General features: G+C 40.3%; 1 protein-coding gene across 2 annotated transcripts in view; it reads right to left on the bottom strand.

Annotated features, from left to right (window-relative positions):
- Positions 1-7789, bottom strand: part of iqce (IQ motif containing E) — a 13804-nt gene extending 6015 nt beyond the window's left edge. The window contains exons 1-12 of one of the 2 annotated variants that reach the window (XM_034861934.1): positions 7369-7789; positions 6675-6716; positions 6525-6570; positions 6268-6417; positions 5163-5264; positions 4298-4368; positions 3776-3889; positions 3656-3706; positions 3492-3562; positions 3334-3406; positions 1608-1648; positions 974-1122 (exon numbers count right to left, since the gene is read on the bottom strand). In XM_034861934.1, the coding sequence (XP_034717825.1) occupies positions 974-1122; positions 1608-1648; positions 3334-3406; positions 3492-3562; positions 3656-3706; positions 3776-3889; positions 4298-4368; positions 5163-5264; positions 6268-6417; positions 6525-6570; positions 6675-6716; positions 7369-7440 (982 nt within the window). In that variant the 5' untranslated portion in view covers positions 7441-7789. Of the gene's footprint in view, positions 1-973; positions 1126-1607; positions 1649-3333; positions 3407-3491; positions 3563-3655; positions 3707-3775; positions 3890-4297; positions 4369-5162; positions 5265-6267; positions 6418-6524; positions 6571-6674; positions 6717-7368 lie in introns of both variants that reach the window. The other variant, XM_034861932.1, reaches the window with a different exon arrangement.
- Between the last annotated feature and the right edge of the window lie 4929 nt (positions 7790-12718).

Below are 12718 nucleotides of genomic sequence, written 5' to 3'. Positions count from 1 at the left end.
TGACGTAAGACGGGTGAACAACCAGAATGATCCGACAAGAGACAAAGGAAACACTGGGGTTAAATACAAGAGGTAACGGGGAACAGGTGAGACGTCAGGTGGGTCACATTAGGGCGGGGCAGGACAATCAGACAGACAAAGTAAGCTAGACTAAACAAGACAAGACAGGAAGCCGACTACCACAATAAAGCAGAAGCATAAACACACACAGGGAAATATAAGAGAGAATCTATGACACCAGACTAGGGAGAAAACCGGGACGACAACACAGGGAAGGCCAAACGGGAAAATAACCCCAAACAAAAACCCCAACCCACAACACTAGGTATTTTATCCAGGAGTTTCCAGGATCATTTATCATGATAAATACCAATGTTGTGATATAAAATATAGATAGACATAAAATGTATTGTAATACAAGATTTTATCCATATTGCACACCCCAATATACTGTTAAAATACCTGAATTCCCACATAACTTAAATGAGGAAAGTATTATATTCCCTCCTAATATATTATTGTTAGCTCAAAAAACAAGGATAAATTGCTAAACTGCCTGACATTTCCCAATACAGGAGCTGAAGAGTACCCACTAATGTCATCAATGTGCAAAATTCATTTGAGTACATTTCTCTAATGACACATGTACAGCTCCCAGACATTTTACACCTTCCTCTGTAATGAATTATTTTCCACTCATCACAAAATTGTAGCCCCATAACACAGTGAATGCCCACAATGTAATCTTGGCGTTACCGCCCACAAGGTCATGCACAGCCAAACAGGGAGGAGTGTAAAACAACAAAGCCAGAGTGAAGTGAGGGAAAAAGGTGTCACTTTTAGAGGAGGTAAAGGAAAAGTTTAAACCAGAAATTATTGAAAAGGAATACATTGAGTGAATATTTTTTTATCTGGTCGGATTTGGAAGCATGGTGAGAAGGGTGTCAGTGTGGGTGAGTGTGTGGGAAAACACCTTTGATTCCTCCTGCCGGACTGTCAGTGTTGAGCTCCTCTCTGAGCGCTGTGTTCTCCTGTTGGAGCTGCTTCAGGTTTTCAGACAGATGACGAACCGTGGAGCTTAAAACTTTCTGCTGCCTCTGGGAGCATTTACTCTCTGCTTGACTGCTGAACACAGAAGGAGGGCGGGAGGGATTTCATGAGAGTGAGAGATAACAAATGTAGGGAGAACAGTATTTTAACATCATCCCAAATCCTGCAACCCAATCCTACGACTGATCTGCATGGACATCCTTTAAATCCAAGATTAAACACGGAGACTCTTCAATAAGAAGAAAAGAGACTGATTTGATCTTTTGAGCATGAGTAACAAACACACGTTCAATCTATTTTGAACAAACTTACTTATTGTAACACAAACACTAATTTCAGTTCTGTAAAATACCCGTGAGATAAAGAACAGCAGAGGGCATGAAGTCACGACAAAATACACTAAATGGTTAGAGTAATCCTATTATTGCACCAGATTCATGCCTGATGGCCCACTCTCACCCATTCAGTCCAACATAAAAACAGGTTTATTCAGGGTGACTGTATCAGGCTGAAAGGTGTTTCACTGTTCGTTGTTGCAACTATGACATAATCCTTACCTTTTCTCTGCAGCTTCTAGAAGTATCCTCAGCCTCTGGATCTGAAAGACAAGGCACACAATGATACATTACACCTGTTAGGTGGAGAGTTCCTTTTCTGCAGCTGAACTCACTCAACTAATGTAAATGTGATGAGGACATCTATCCCACCAACAAAAACACAGAGCAGTTAAGGAGAACTTTTATTCCAACACTTTTGGTGTAAGCTTCTTTTTCTCATTCCTTTGGGGATTGTTTCAGGTGTCTCTTCAGGTAACCTGCCAAAAGAGTTTTTTGCTTTAAAAGTAAGAGGATGTATAAGGTGAGATTTCTGTATTGTTTTATTATGATGCAGATTGAAGTCCGCCAGGACTTCTGTACGCACACAAACACTTTTGTTTTCTTCTTAAACACGTTTACACGTTAACACATTATTCTGGCATAAGTATTTGATACATCAGAAAAGCAGAACTAAATATTTGGTACATAAACCTTTGTTTGCAATTACAGAGATCATATGTTTCCTGTAGTTCTTGACTAGGTTTGCACACACTGCAGCAGGGATTTTGGCCCACTCCTCCATAAAGAGCTTCTCCAGAGCCTTCAGGTTTTGTGGCTGTTGCTGGGCAATATGAGCTCTTTAGCTCCCTCCAAAGATCTTTTATTGGGTTCAGGTCTGAAGACTGGCTAGGCCACGACCTTGAGATGCTTCTTACGGAACCACTCCTTTGTTGCCCTGGCTGTGTGTTTTGGGTCATTTTCATGCTGGAAGACCCAGCCGTGATAGGGATGGTGTTCTTGGGGTTGTAGTCATCCTTCTTCTTCCTCCAATCACAATGGGTGGAGTTTAGACCTAAAAGCTCTATTTTTGTCTCATTAGACTACATGACCTTCTTCCATTCCTCCTCTGGATCATCCAGATTTTCATTGGCGAACTTCTGTCGGGCCTGGACATGCGCTGGTTTGAGCAGGGGGACCTTGCATGCACTGCAGCATTTTAATCCATGATGGCGTAGTGTGTTACTAATGGTTTTATTTGACACTGTGGTCCCAGTTCTCTTCAGGTCATTGACCAGGTCCTGCCGTGTAGCACTGGGCTGATCCCTCACCTTCCTCATGATTGATGCCCCACAAGGTGAGATCTTGCACAGAGCCCCAGACCAAGGGAGATTGACCTTCATCTTGAACTTCTTCCATTTTCTAATTCCATTTCCAACAGTTGTTGCTTCTCCCCAAGTTGCTTGCCTATCGTCCTGTAGCCCATCCCAGGCTTGTGCGAGTCTACAATTTTATCCCTGATGTCCTTACACAACTCTCTGGTCTTGGCCATTGTGGACAGGTCGGAGTCTGTTTGACTTGAGTGTGTGGACGGGTGTCTTTTATACAGGTAACGAGTTCAAACAGGTGCAGTTAATACAGGTAAGAAGTGGAGAACAGGAGGGCTTCTTAACTAACAGGTCTCTGAGAGCCGGAATTCTTACTGGTTGGTGGGTGATCAAATACTTATGTCATGCAATAAAATGCAAATTAATTATTTAAAAATCATACAATGTGATTTTCTGTATTTTTTTTAGACTCTTTCTCTCACAGTTGAAGTGTACCTATGATAAAAAATGATGCTACATGCTTTGTAAGGGAAGGGAGGCTTAAAGAGACAGGTGCGTTTGTGACAGAGGGTTAATACGGTATCTTCAGACATACAGTATGAGAAGAATAGACAGTTTATATCTAGAGGCATAGTTGTTACCTCATCAAAGTAGGTTTCTACTGTAATCTTCAGCTCCTCTAGGTTGGTGGTCCTCAGCTCACTTTGTAGTTTACTGGTAAGAAAGACAATAACATGAACATTATGCTGCTTCCCACATAAACCAAATTGACTTATGCAAAGGTGGGAGAGTGTTTTACCTCAGGGCATTTTCTTTCTCTCTACAATGCTGCTCCAGCTTCAAGATTCTCTGTTTCAGCCCATTGAGAACCTTGATGGATAAAATCAAGTTTACAAAATCAGTGGAAAATGAATCCTTATGAATAATCTCCTGTATGTTCATTAACTGACTGGACATACTCACAACACTCCCTTCTTTTTTCTTATCCACCAAACTACGAGTAAATTCAGATCCCTGTAGAAAAAACACATTATTAAAATGTGTCTGCTGTTCAAAGCACTTACACACATACACACTACTTACTTTAGTGGGATCCAACAGTTCTTCTATCTGTTTCTCTCTTTTAGCGTTATCTTCCTCCAGGCGGCGTAGTTTGGCTTTCATTTGCTGGTTGTCAGACTTCTGTGCCTGGAGACTCTGCAGGGAACAGCACTAGTGATTCATTATCAAAAAAGGAAATAAAGTGAAAACTTTAACATACAAAGAGTGCTTATGGAAATCCTGAGGTGCCAAATGGAAATACACTTTTAATCTGTGTAGAAAAGAAATGTCTTCCGCAGAGGACGAAAAGTCAGGGTCAGCTAAAGAACAGCACACTGGAACTGATAGGCATTCAATGCTTTGCTTAAGAACATCATTTCAACAGACCAGAGACGTTCACATCATGAACTCTCCTGAAGAAGAAAAATCTCCCGTCTCGCTCCTACTGACACCCTGATGCACATGTGTTCTAACTGTGTGGGGGTTATTTTTCTTTCTTCCTGAATGCATAATATTCGTTCACGAGCAAGCTGGATACATCACAATTATTTCGTAACTCTTTACCTTCTTGAGGCGAATAATCTCATCGTGCATGTCCTCCTTGTCTCGGTTGTCACCTGCGCTGAGGGTGAAGCCTGCAGCAACAACAGTGACCAATGGGGAGATGGGACATAATCAAACCCACAATCTCAACTTGTAGTTATGCAACACCTTGGGGTGGTGGTTAGGGCTGCATGATATGAGTAAAATATGCGATAACATTGTTGAATATTGAAATAACGATATTACATGGGATAAATAAACAAATATTAAACTGCTCATTTCATGCTTTTTGGCTTTTTCTCCCTTTCCTTTTATTGTGTAATATATTTTGTGTGCATGTTATAGGTTTACAAAGTGAGAAAGCCCAAAGTCCACCCCAAAGGGACCTACCATCTCCAACAGAAAACACTGTTTACAAACTGCTCAAACAGCTCTTTTGTAGTACAGCCTTTACACCCATGAAAAACGTGCGTCACTTTGTAACACAGGTTATAATGCTCGTCTAGCTGCTAGCATGGCCCGCCCTCATACTCTGCTTCTTAATGGCTAGTAGTCCTTATCAAGCTGCTGTGCATGTGCAACTCCCAACAAAGATGGAACAGAAGTGAGATGCCTCACTCTGCTGCTAAATGAATGAATGAATAATGGATAGGGGGCGCTGGTCCCAAAAAGGTTGAGAACCACTAAACTAACACAAAATAATACTCTTAGTGTCTTTTGTGCAGCCCTAGTGGGGGTATCCTCATTTTACTATCCAGTCTCTTTTCTGATGCAGTCTCAGTTCTGTCTCAGCTCTTCTGTTTACTACAAAAAACGGATCTTCAACTTCACCCGTCTCTACTTTCCCTCACTTTATTTCTCACTCTGACACACCGACAACTCTCACCATTGGAACCTGAGTGGAGCGGTTTGTGCTTCCTCTTGCTGAAGGTCTGTTTGAGAAGCTCCTGTGTGACATCGCACTCTGATCTCAGTGTCTGGGACACATCTGAAGAAGAGGCAGACAGATGAGGTTCAAGATAATTCCCAACACAAGTCAATACTCAACTTGACTCATGCTTTTTAACACATTTTGAGAAAACTTTGTTTGTGCATTTAACATCCAGCAATCTGGGGCGACCTCTGGCTCACACAGTAGAGTGTACGCCCCATGCAGCCTGAGACCTTTGCAGTGTCCCCTCCCCCTTTCCTGTCTTCAAACTATCATGCCAATTAAAGGCTATAAAAGCCCCAAAATAATCTATAAAAAAATCTGTATAACAAGGGGTCACATAATAAGTATGTATAATGCAGTGAAGTACAGAGATCATAAAGTAATGAAGAAATGGAGAATGTGCATCTCTATGGAGCTTTTTAGCTCTTTCTTCTGGTCGTGGAGCCTGCAAAGTCAAGTCTCAACAACTCATTTCTAGCAGCAGGCACAAACTAAACCCTCTAATGTGATCTTAAAGTAGAATTCACACTTTGCCTAAACATTTTCAACAAATACTGAACGTTAAAACCTTCATGATGTATTAAAGAACTGTTGTATTAGACTGCATTAGTTTTAGCTAGGTGTACCTAATAAACTGGCAATAAAGTGTATCTGAAAACATGACAACAACTTTGTAAAGTGAAAATATGTTGATCTTAGTGTTTTTTCAGGTTGTTGTGGACAGAAAGATCAGTGAATGCAGCTTTAAGGGAAATACCTAATTTGCTATTAGTGGAATTTGAGATAGATCAAGCCAAATGGAATATTTTTTGTAATATGCAGAGTTGCTTATCATCAGTTTCCTAGAGAAATCCAAACTGAGCAGGACAACCCACAAAGTCCGCAAACCAACTAAGCAAACTGTGTCAGTCTCTCACTTCACTCTCACTCTCTCCACCTATTTTAGCATCCAAGCCTCAGCAACCACTCCTACAATCCCTTCTGAGGAGAGACACCGTCTGTTGGGCTTTAAGTGTGTGTGTGTGTGTGTGTGTGTGTGTGTGTGTGTTGTGCCTACCATGGCCGTTGCTGAGGCATGTGAGGCGAGCTGAGCCACTCTCCGTAGGAGTGTCCCCTCTGGTGTCCCCAAGGGAGGCCCTCGGCAGTCTCCAGGCCGCCACTGCTGCTCTTCTGGGGTTCACAGTCAGACTGGAGAGGTATGGAGACCCTACACACATACAGTACATACTGTGTATAAACAACCACTGCATTTGAAAAGTGGGTTTGTTACAGTATCTGCAAAAATCCCCCACAGAGCAGCTGAACAGGTCTTACTTGGAGAAGGAGGAGGCTTGCTGGAGGGCCGCTTCTGCTTTGTTATCTGATAGTAAACAATTACGAGCCGTTTAAGCAGGAGTGTGATGTAATCAAGAGGTGTAATAATCAAACCCAGATGAAATTCATAATTTACTGTAGTTTGGTTACCTTTTCCAAAATATCAGCAGAGAAAGTGAAGCCATCCTCAACCTAGGTTGGACAGACAGAGAGAGAGAGAGAGAGAGAGAGAGAGAGAGAGAGAGAGAGATGTTTTGAAAGACAAAGGGGAGTGGGGAAGAGGGAGAGAGAGGGAGAGAGAGAGAGAACGTGAATCCATGATAAATAAACAAAAATGCAGGTTTCTGCTTAAAATGTATGGCTTGTGTGTCAATTCACCCTGTATAAGCCATCAGAAGTGGCTCCCTACCTTAGTGTTTGAAGTTATAATTAAATGGATAAAACAGAAGACAAAAACTAGTTCTATGGCACAAATTATTATATTTGCATAGCCACTTTTGTATTTATCTCTAATGTTTGCTCTTTTCCTACGAAAAAGTGAACGACCTGTCATCTCCACAGGTCTTTAAAAGTCCTAAAGAAATATTCAACAACAAAAAACAAGAAGGATTTGGTTAAAAAGATGTCAACACATATCTAAACCAAAAGACATCACTTTAATTTACGGAATCGCAAGCAGCCATAAACTACCGAGTTGTGTTTGGGTTAAAGGTTCAATTTGGACACAAGTGTCATCCACGACATAACAACAGTCTTTATATGCAATGTTGACTAAAAACACTCATTTACAGACTCGGGGACAAAGTCAGTTGTAATCTTGACCTAACAAGAGCTAAGGACTCACCAGCTCCTCGCAGTCTTCATCTGTTTGAATATCACTCGCCTCCAGAGACATCTTAGCACTTGTACTCAACATAGCTGGTAAGCAAACAGTTACGTTAAATTGGAACGCTTGACTTTCTCAGTGTGAACGTTAGATAATTCCTTCATTTTTTCCGAGTCAAAAAGCGCACTGTTGTTGCTTCTCTTGCTAACGTTAGTAGTAAAAACATGGAGCAACAAAAGAGACCTTAGCTAACGTTAAACTAGAACTTGTATGTTTGTCGACAACGCTGCGGTTTTCTTCGTAATGAGTCGGTTTTGCGTTTTGACCCTGCTGACTAGCTATTTCTTCCAGAAACCCGTTTCAACGTTTTATTTCCATGTAAAGGTTACTGTTTTCACATCAGTGTTGCAGATTGAGTCGTCTAGCAACCAGGTAGCTGTTAAAGAACTAGCTAGAAAAAGTCCAGAGTCGTGCCAGAAACCACGTGAACTTGCCTTCAAAATAAAAGCATGAACAGGATCAAATATGGCAAATGTGTATAAAATAATTTTGATACGATATATTTATAAATTAATATATAGTTTCACCGTACGTATTTATTATAGTGCAAATAATTGTAATATTGTAATAAGATGGCAACGCGTTTTTTAACATAAGTCGCTTATTTTGACAATTTTAACCGGTTGTACATTTTGTTGTCGTTTAGCTTGACAGACCTAATACTAAAAGCCTAGGGCTGGGTGTCTGTAGTTTTGCCAACCCTCCTTGCTTTTGACTCTTTTCCTCACAATGCCCATTGGTGGAGAGGTGCTAAAAGGCAGGACTACATTTTTTTTACTCCAGTAGTATGACAGAAGGAGACTGGAAAGAAAGAGTAGGCAAATGAGACTTTTGAGACTTATCCAGTGTTCCCTATTCAGCTTGTCAGCTTCTGAAAAAGCAAATCAACATGGGACTTCCATGTTGTACTGTAGGCTATAGGCCTATAACATTTAACACACAGAAGTTGTTTGCATATTAAAACTATATAAAACAAAATCTACAATATGTAGTGTTTATACATAGATAACATTTACCAAAGTAAAGACAGCATCCTCGCAGTAGCTTTAAGTGGTTTTATATTTTTGCATAAACAAGTCTATGTCTAAATATATTTTAAAACATACTGAAATGCAGCATATTATTCAACATGTTGTAATAGTTGTAATATACATGTCTTTCTTCATCAAAATTTGAGGATGCAATTACATTTCCAGTAGTCAAAATCTTTGCTTTCGAGATTTTGTTTTCCTCCTGTGATTCTTTTTTCTTTTCATCTGGACATTCACTGTTCTTCCTTCCGTCCTACTAATTATCTTCTTCTTTATGTGGATCCTCAGTTCTCATTCATGTCTACTTCCAGGGTCTTGCTTTGTAATCTGCCTTTCCCTTGCTGTATTTTTCCTTATTCGCCACTTTCTCCATTACTCCATCTTGCTCTTAAGGCAAGACATGGCAGCATAATACAACCGCTATGAGTAGGAATGAGCCACAAAATGCTGGATGCATTTAGACATGTGCGGTATACTCTATGGGGATGAACAGACATGTGAAAGTCTTTCACTCTCCAAATGTAAACTGCTCTCTCTCTTTTCTCAAACTCTCTAATGAACACACTGGCTTCTTATTTTTGTATCATATTCTCATGCATACTGTTTAGACAGGTGGTGGACCCCCAGAGCCACAGAGCCGGGCAGAAGCCAGGCAGACCAGCATACTTTTGTTCAGGGCAAACTAACCAATTGCAGATTTCACAAGACACACAATGCAGTTGACGGTTTCTTCCAGAAGAGGTTCAACTGGTTCAACAAAATGATTTTTGTGAGCCCAGAAGAGTCCACGAGACTACCTCCTGACTCTGACTTTATGCTGCAGCTGTGGCCTTGCCATTCACGGGATGTGTAATTTAAAACCCAGGCTTTATCCAGAGTGAACCTTTACTACTCTCAGTCTTTAGAACAAAACCATCACCTAGTTTGAACATGTCTGCAGAGATGATGGTAATAAAACAGTGAATAAACATGATTTAATCATACAGCTTTTTAATCAAAATGAACTTGTCCTTACCATGCCCACCATGACTGTCTTTGTTGTGTTTTTTAGAGGTCTACACCTACTGAAGAATAGTCAGCACATCAGCTGTGTGAGTGAGCAGACAACACTCCAATCAACGCCCATGTCTCAAATTGTTACTGCAAAATCAACACCTAATGTGTAGAATCCGCTGTGCAGTGTTAGTTGTACTGTGTGGATGTTGTTTCTGGATTTCTGTGTTACTAACCTAACTAAAGCATTCAGTGCAAACAATTACAATCATAGCACAGACAAAATCCTCCATCAGGTGCTGCTTTTATGCAGTGTTACATCTGTCTACATGGAATAGAGAATCGAGCTGTGTGTGCACGCTGCCCGGAGGCCAGAGAACCTGGAAGGCCACACCAGCAGGGGATTTAGTACATGGATCTGTAACTTCAATCAGCCAAAGTAATGATTTTGGTAAATTAAACCAAATATAGTTTTGAATGACAATTTCTGACTTTGTACTGTTTTAGCCCATTTATAATAAATTATGTGTATATTAGCACCATGATTACCATAAGCAAATGCCTCTTTTTACTGTTGTTTTTCTGACAATCCTGTTTCTCCATTGCCCACAAATTTAACTATATCACAACTACAATACAAGGTATAGGATTAATACCTATTGACTTGAATACATCTATCAATAACAAATATCAGTGTCCCTGAATAAACTACATCAACTTTCAACACTGTAAACTAAAATGACTAAGGGAGGACACTGACCTGTCTCAGTGGGAGAAGCTTTGGTATCCGGGTGCTGGTATTGAGCATTCTGGCTAACTGGGACACTTGTATAGAGGCGTTGTTGATGGTGAGAGAATGATTGATGGTCCAGAGGATGTTAAGTTAAGTTTTTTAAATCCCTGTGGGGAAATTAACTTTCTCCATTGGACCCACCCATGTAGCAGCAACCAATTCCAGTCCGGAGGACAGTGACTCAATGGCAATGGAAGGTGCATTGGGACAAGGACTCAATGTGAAGCTGAAAAGAAACTCCTCTTAAAAGGTCTAAAACCTAAAGTCTCTTTAACTGTAAATGCGAGGAAGCGGAGCAATGACCATACACATTTCTTAGGCTGCAACATGCAATATATTTGGTCTCAATTTGTTTTCAGGTTTGATAATAATGAGAAGAGGCTTGTTTTTTGTCATATACCATGCAGAGCCATGTCCTTGCTGTTGCTCTCTAAACGCCCACATGGGGGCAATGTGGTCTGGGCTAAATGGCCAAACGCTCTCCAGCATCAAGCAGCCCAGGCCCAGGCCATGCTTTTGTAAACTGCTCCACCTCCACACATACTCTTCTCCTCTCACAAATAGTTTTAGATGTTTTCATTGTTTTTTTGTTTTTTTTATCTTATCATGCCTGTCATCCTGTAGTTAAGCTCTTCTACATATGATTTATGTAGATTCTATGTATGATTTGAACAACAACATTGTAATGTAGAGCGCTCTCTCTGGCAAAGTTTATCGTTTGTACTCGATAAGCTAAATTACATATCATTACATTACATTAAGCTGATGCTTTTTATCCAAAGCAACTTATAATTGCTATATATATCATAGGCCAAAGGCATGTGTCATATCCACTGCGCCATCATTACCATCGAAATTGTCATTCTTTTGGAGTTAATTGACACAACATGCACCCAAAAAACACAGAAGCACTACATACACACGCTACACATGTCCCATTAGCTTTGCAGGACAGTCATTTGCATAAATATTTACATGAAAACATGCTGCACATGTGCAAACTTGTGCAAATTTGTTTGCTGGGAACTACACTCACGAACCTTCCTGTCTTTTACATTAATTATTGGAAAGCAGCAGAAGTGTGTCATCCTCCCTCGAATTTGTTTCATCCGTCAGTAATTTACTTTAGTTGTACAAAGGAGTTCTAGCCCTCAGCACTAGAGCCTATATCGGTATCTGCATTCATAATGGCCGATAAATTATTAGTGTATTAATATATTAATAAACGGACTGTCAACTATGTTATGGTTGTTGGTGTTGCATAGTTTGTCCACTAGAGGGCACTCTACAACTATTTTTATACATTTTATTTATCAGACCTTTAATATATTTTGATGTTTTTCTGTTCTGTTGTGGCAATAAAACAAATTGTTATCGTATTATGTTTGTGAGAACTCATAAATAACTACATATTACTAATGTTAGGGAAATCTGTTTATGTTTTGTTTTGCGTTTGTGGATTTGTTTGTTAAATATATATTGGCTGATTTATCGGATTTTTAAATAACCCAATATTTGTATCGGTATCGACCACAAAAATCCTTCATCAGTCGGGCTTTACTCAACACTAAAGAAAACAAAAGTAATTGGTTTATGGGTGAGGAGGATCAACATTACAGGACACAACCGTCCACCCCTCCGCTAATATTATTCCACTGAAGAACGTACCTTTGTAAATGCCCTCTGTATAGAACACCCTAATCAGATATTTTAATACATGGTTAAAACATTACATAACCTACATTAACATAACCTGATTCATAGTGTAAGAGTGCCACAGGAGAAGAAAACAAACAAAATTTCTCAAAAGGCTTAACTGGGTAAATAAGCTTCTCATGGGGATTTGCATTAGCCAGCTTATATTATTGTATTAGGTGTGGGGAGAAGATAAGCACACCCGTTAACACTCTCTCCAGAATAAATAAAGGTGGATGTGAGGGCAGGAGTCATGCCAGAGCCCAGGGGAGGAGGACGGAAGAGGCAGGCAGGGCTGACCAGACCGGCGGATGGAAACGGGTGGAACAAGGTCAGGAAAACACTGATGCTCATAACAGAAACCCTTTTAATTTCTCGGAGGACTTCTTATTTCCATGTTTTGCATCCAAAACTCATTATTTTTTATTCACAGTCCTTTCTATTTCTATTTTCAGGGCTTAATGCAATGCTGAAATATAGTGTTTATGTGTGTGTGTGTGTGTGTGTATGTGTGTGTGTGTTTAAATGAACTAGAGGTGAACGTTACAACAGACATACCGTGTCACAGCAGCACACATACAGTACGTTACCATGACAAGCTGTCACCAGGGGCAGTTAAAGGCAGAGAGAGGACAGAGAAGAGATGAGAAGTTTAGTGTGTTTCTATCTCTCCTCATTCAACCAAAGGTGTTGGCTGGGGATGAGGTCAGTGCACAGCACATTCAGAAACTATTTGTGTATGGACTTGGCTTTGTGTGTGAGGGCATTGTCATGTGAAAAAGTGAAGGCTCATCCT

Source organism: Etheostoma cragini, chromosome 2 (genome assembly GCF_013103735.1).
Source record: "Etheostoma cragini isolate CJK2018 chromosome 2, CSU_Ecrag_1.0, whole genome shotgun sequence".
Taxonomy (NCBI): domain Eukaryota; kingdom Metazoa; phylum Chordata; class Actinopteri; order Perciformes; family Percidae; genus Etheostoma; species Etheostoma cragini.
Note: the sequence above shows the minus strand (reverse complement) of the source record. Positions and strands in the feature narration are given on the sequence as shown.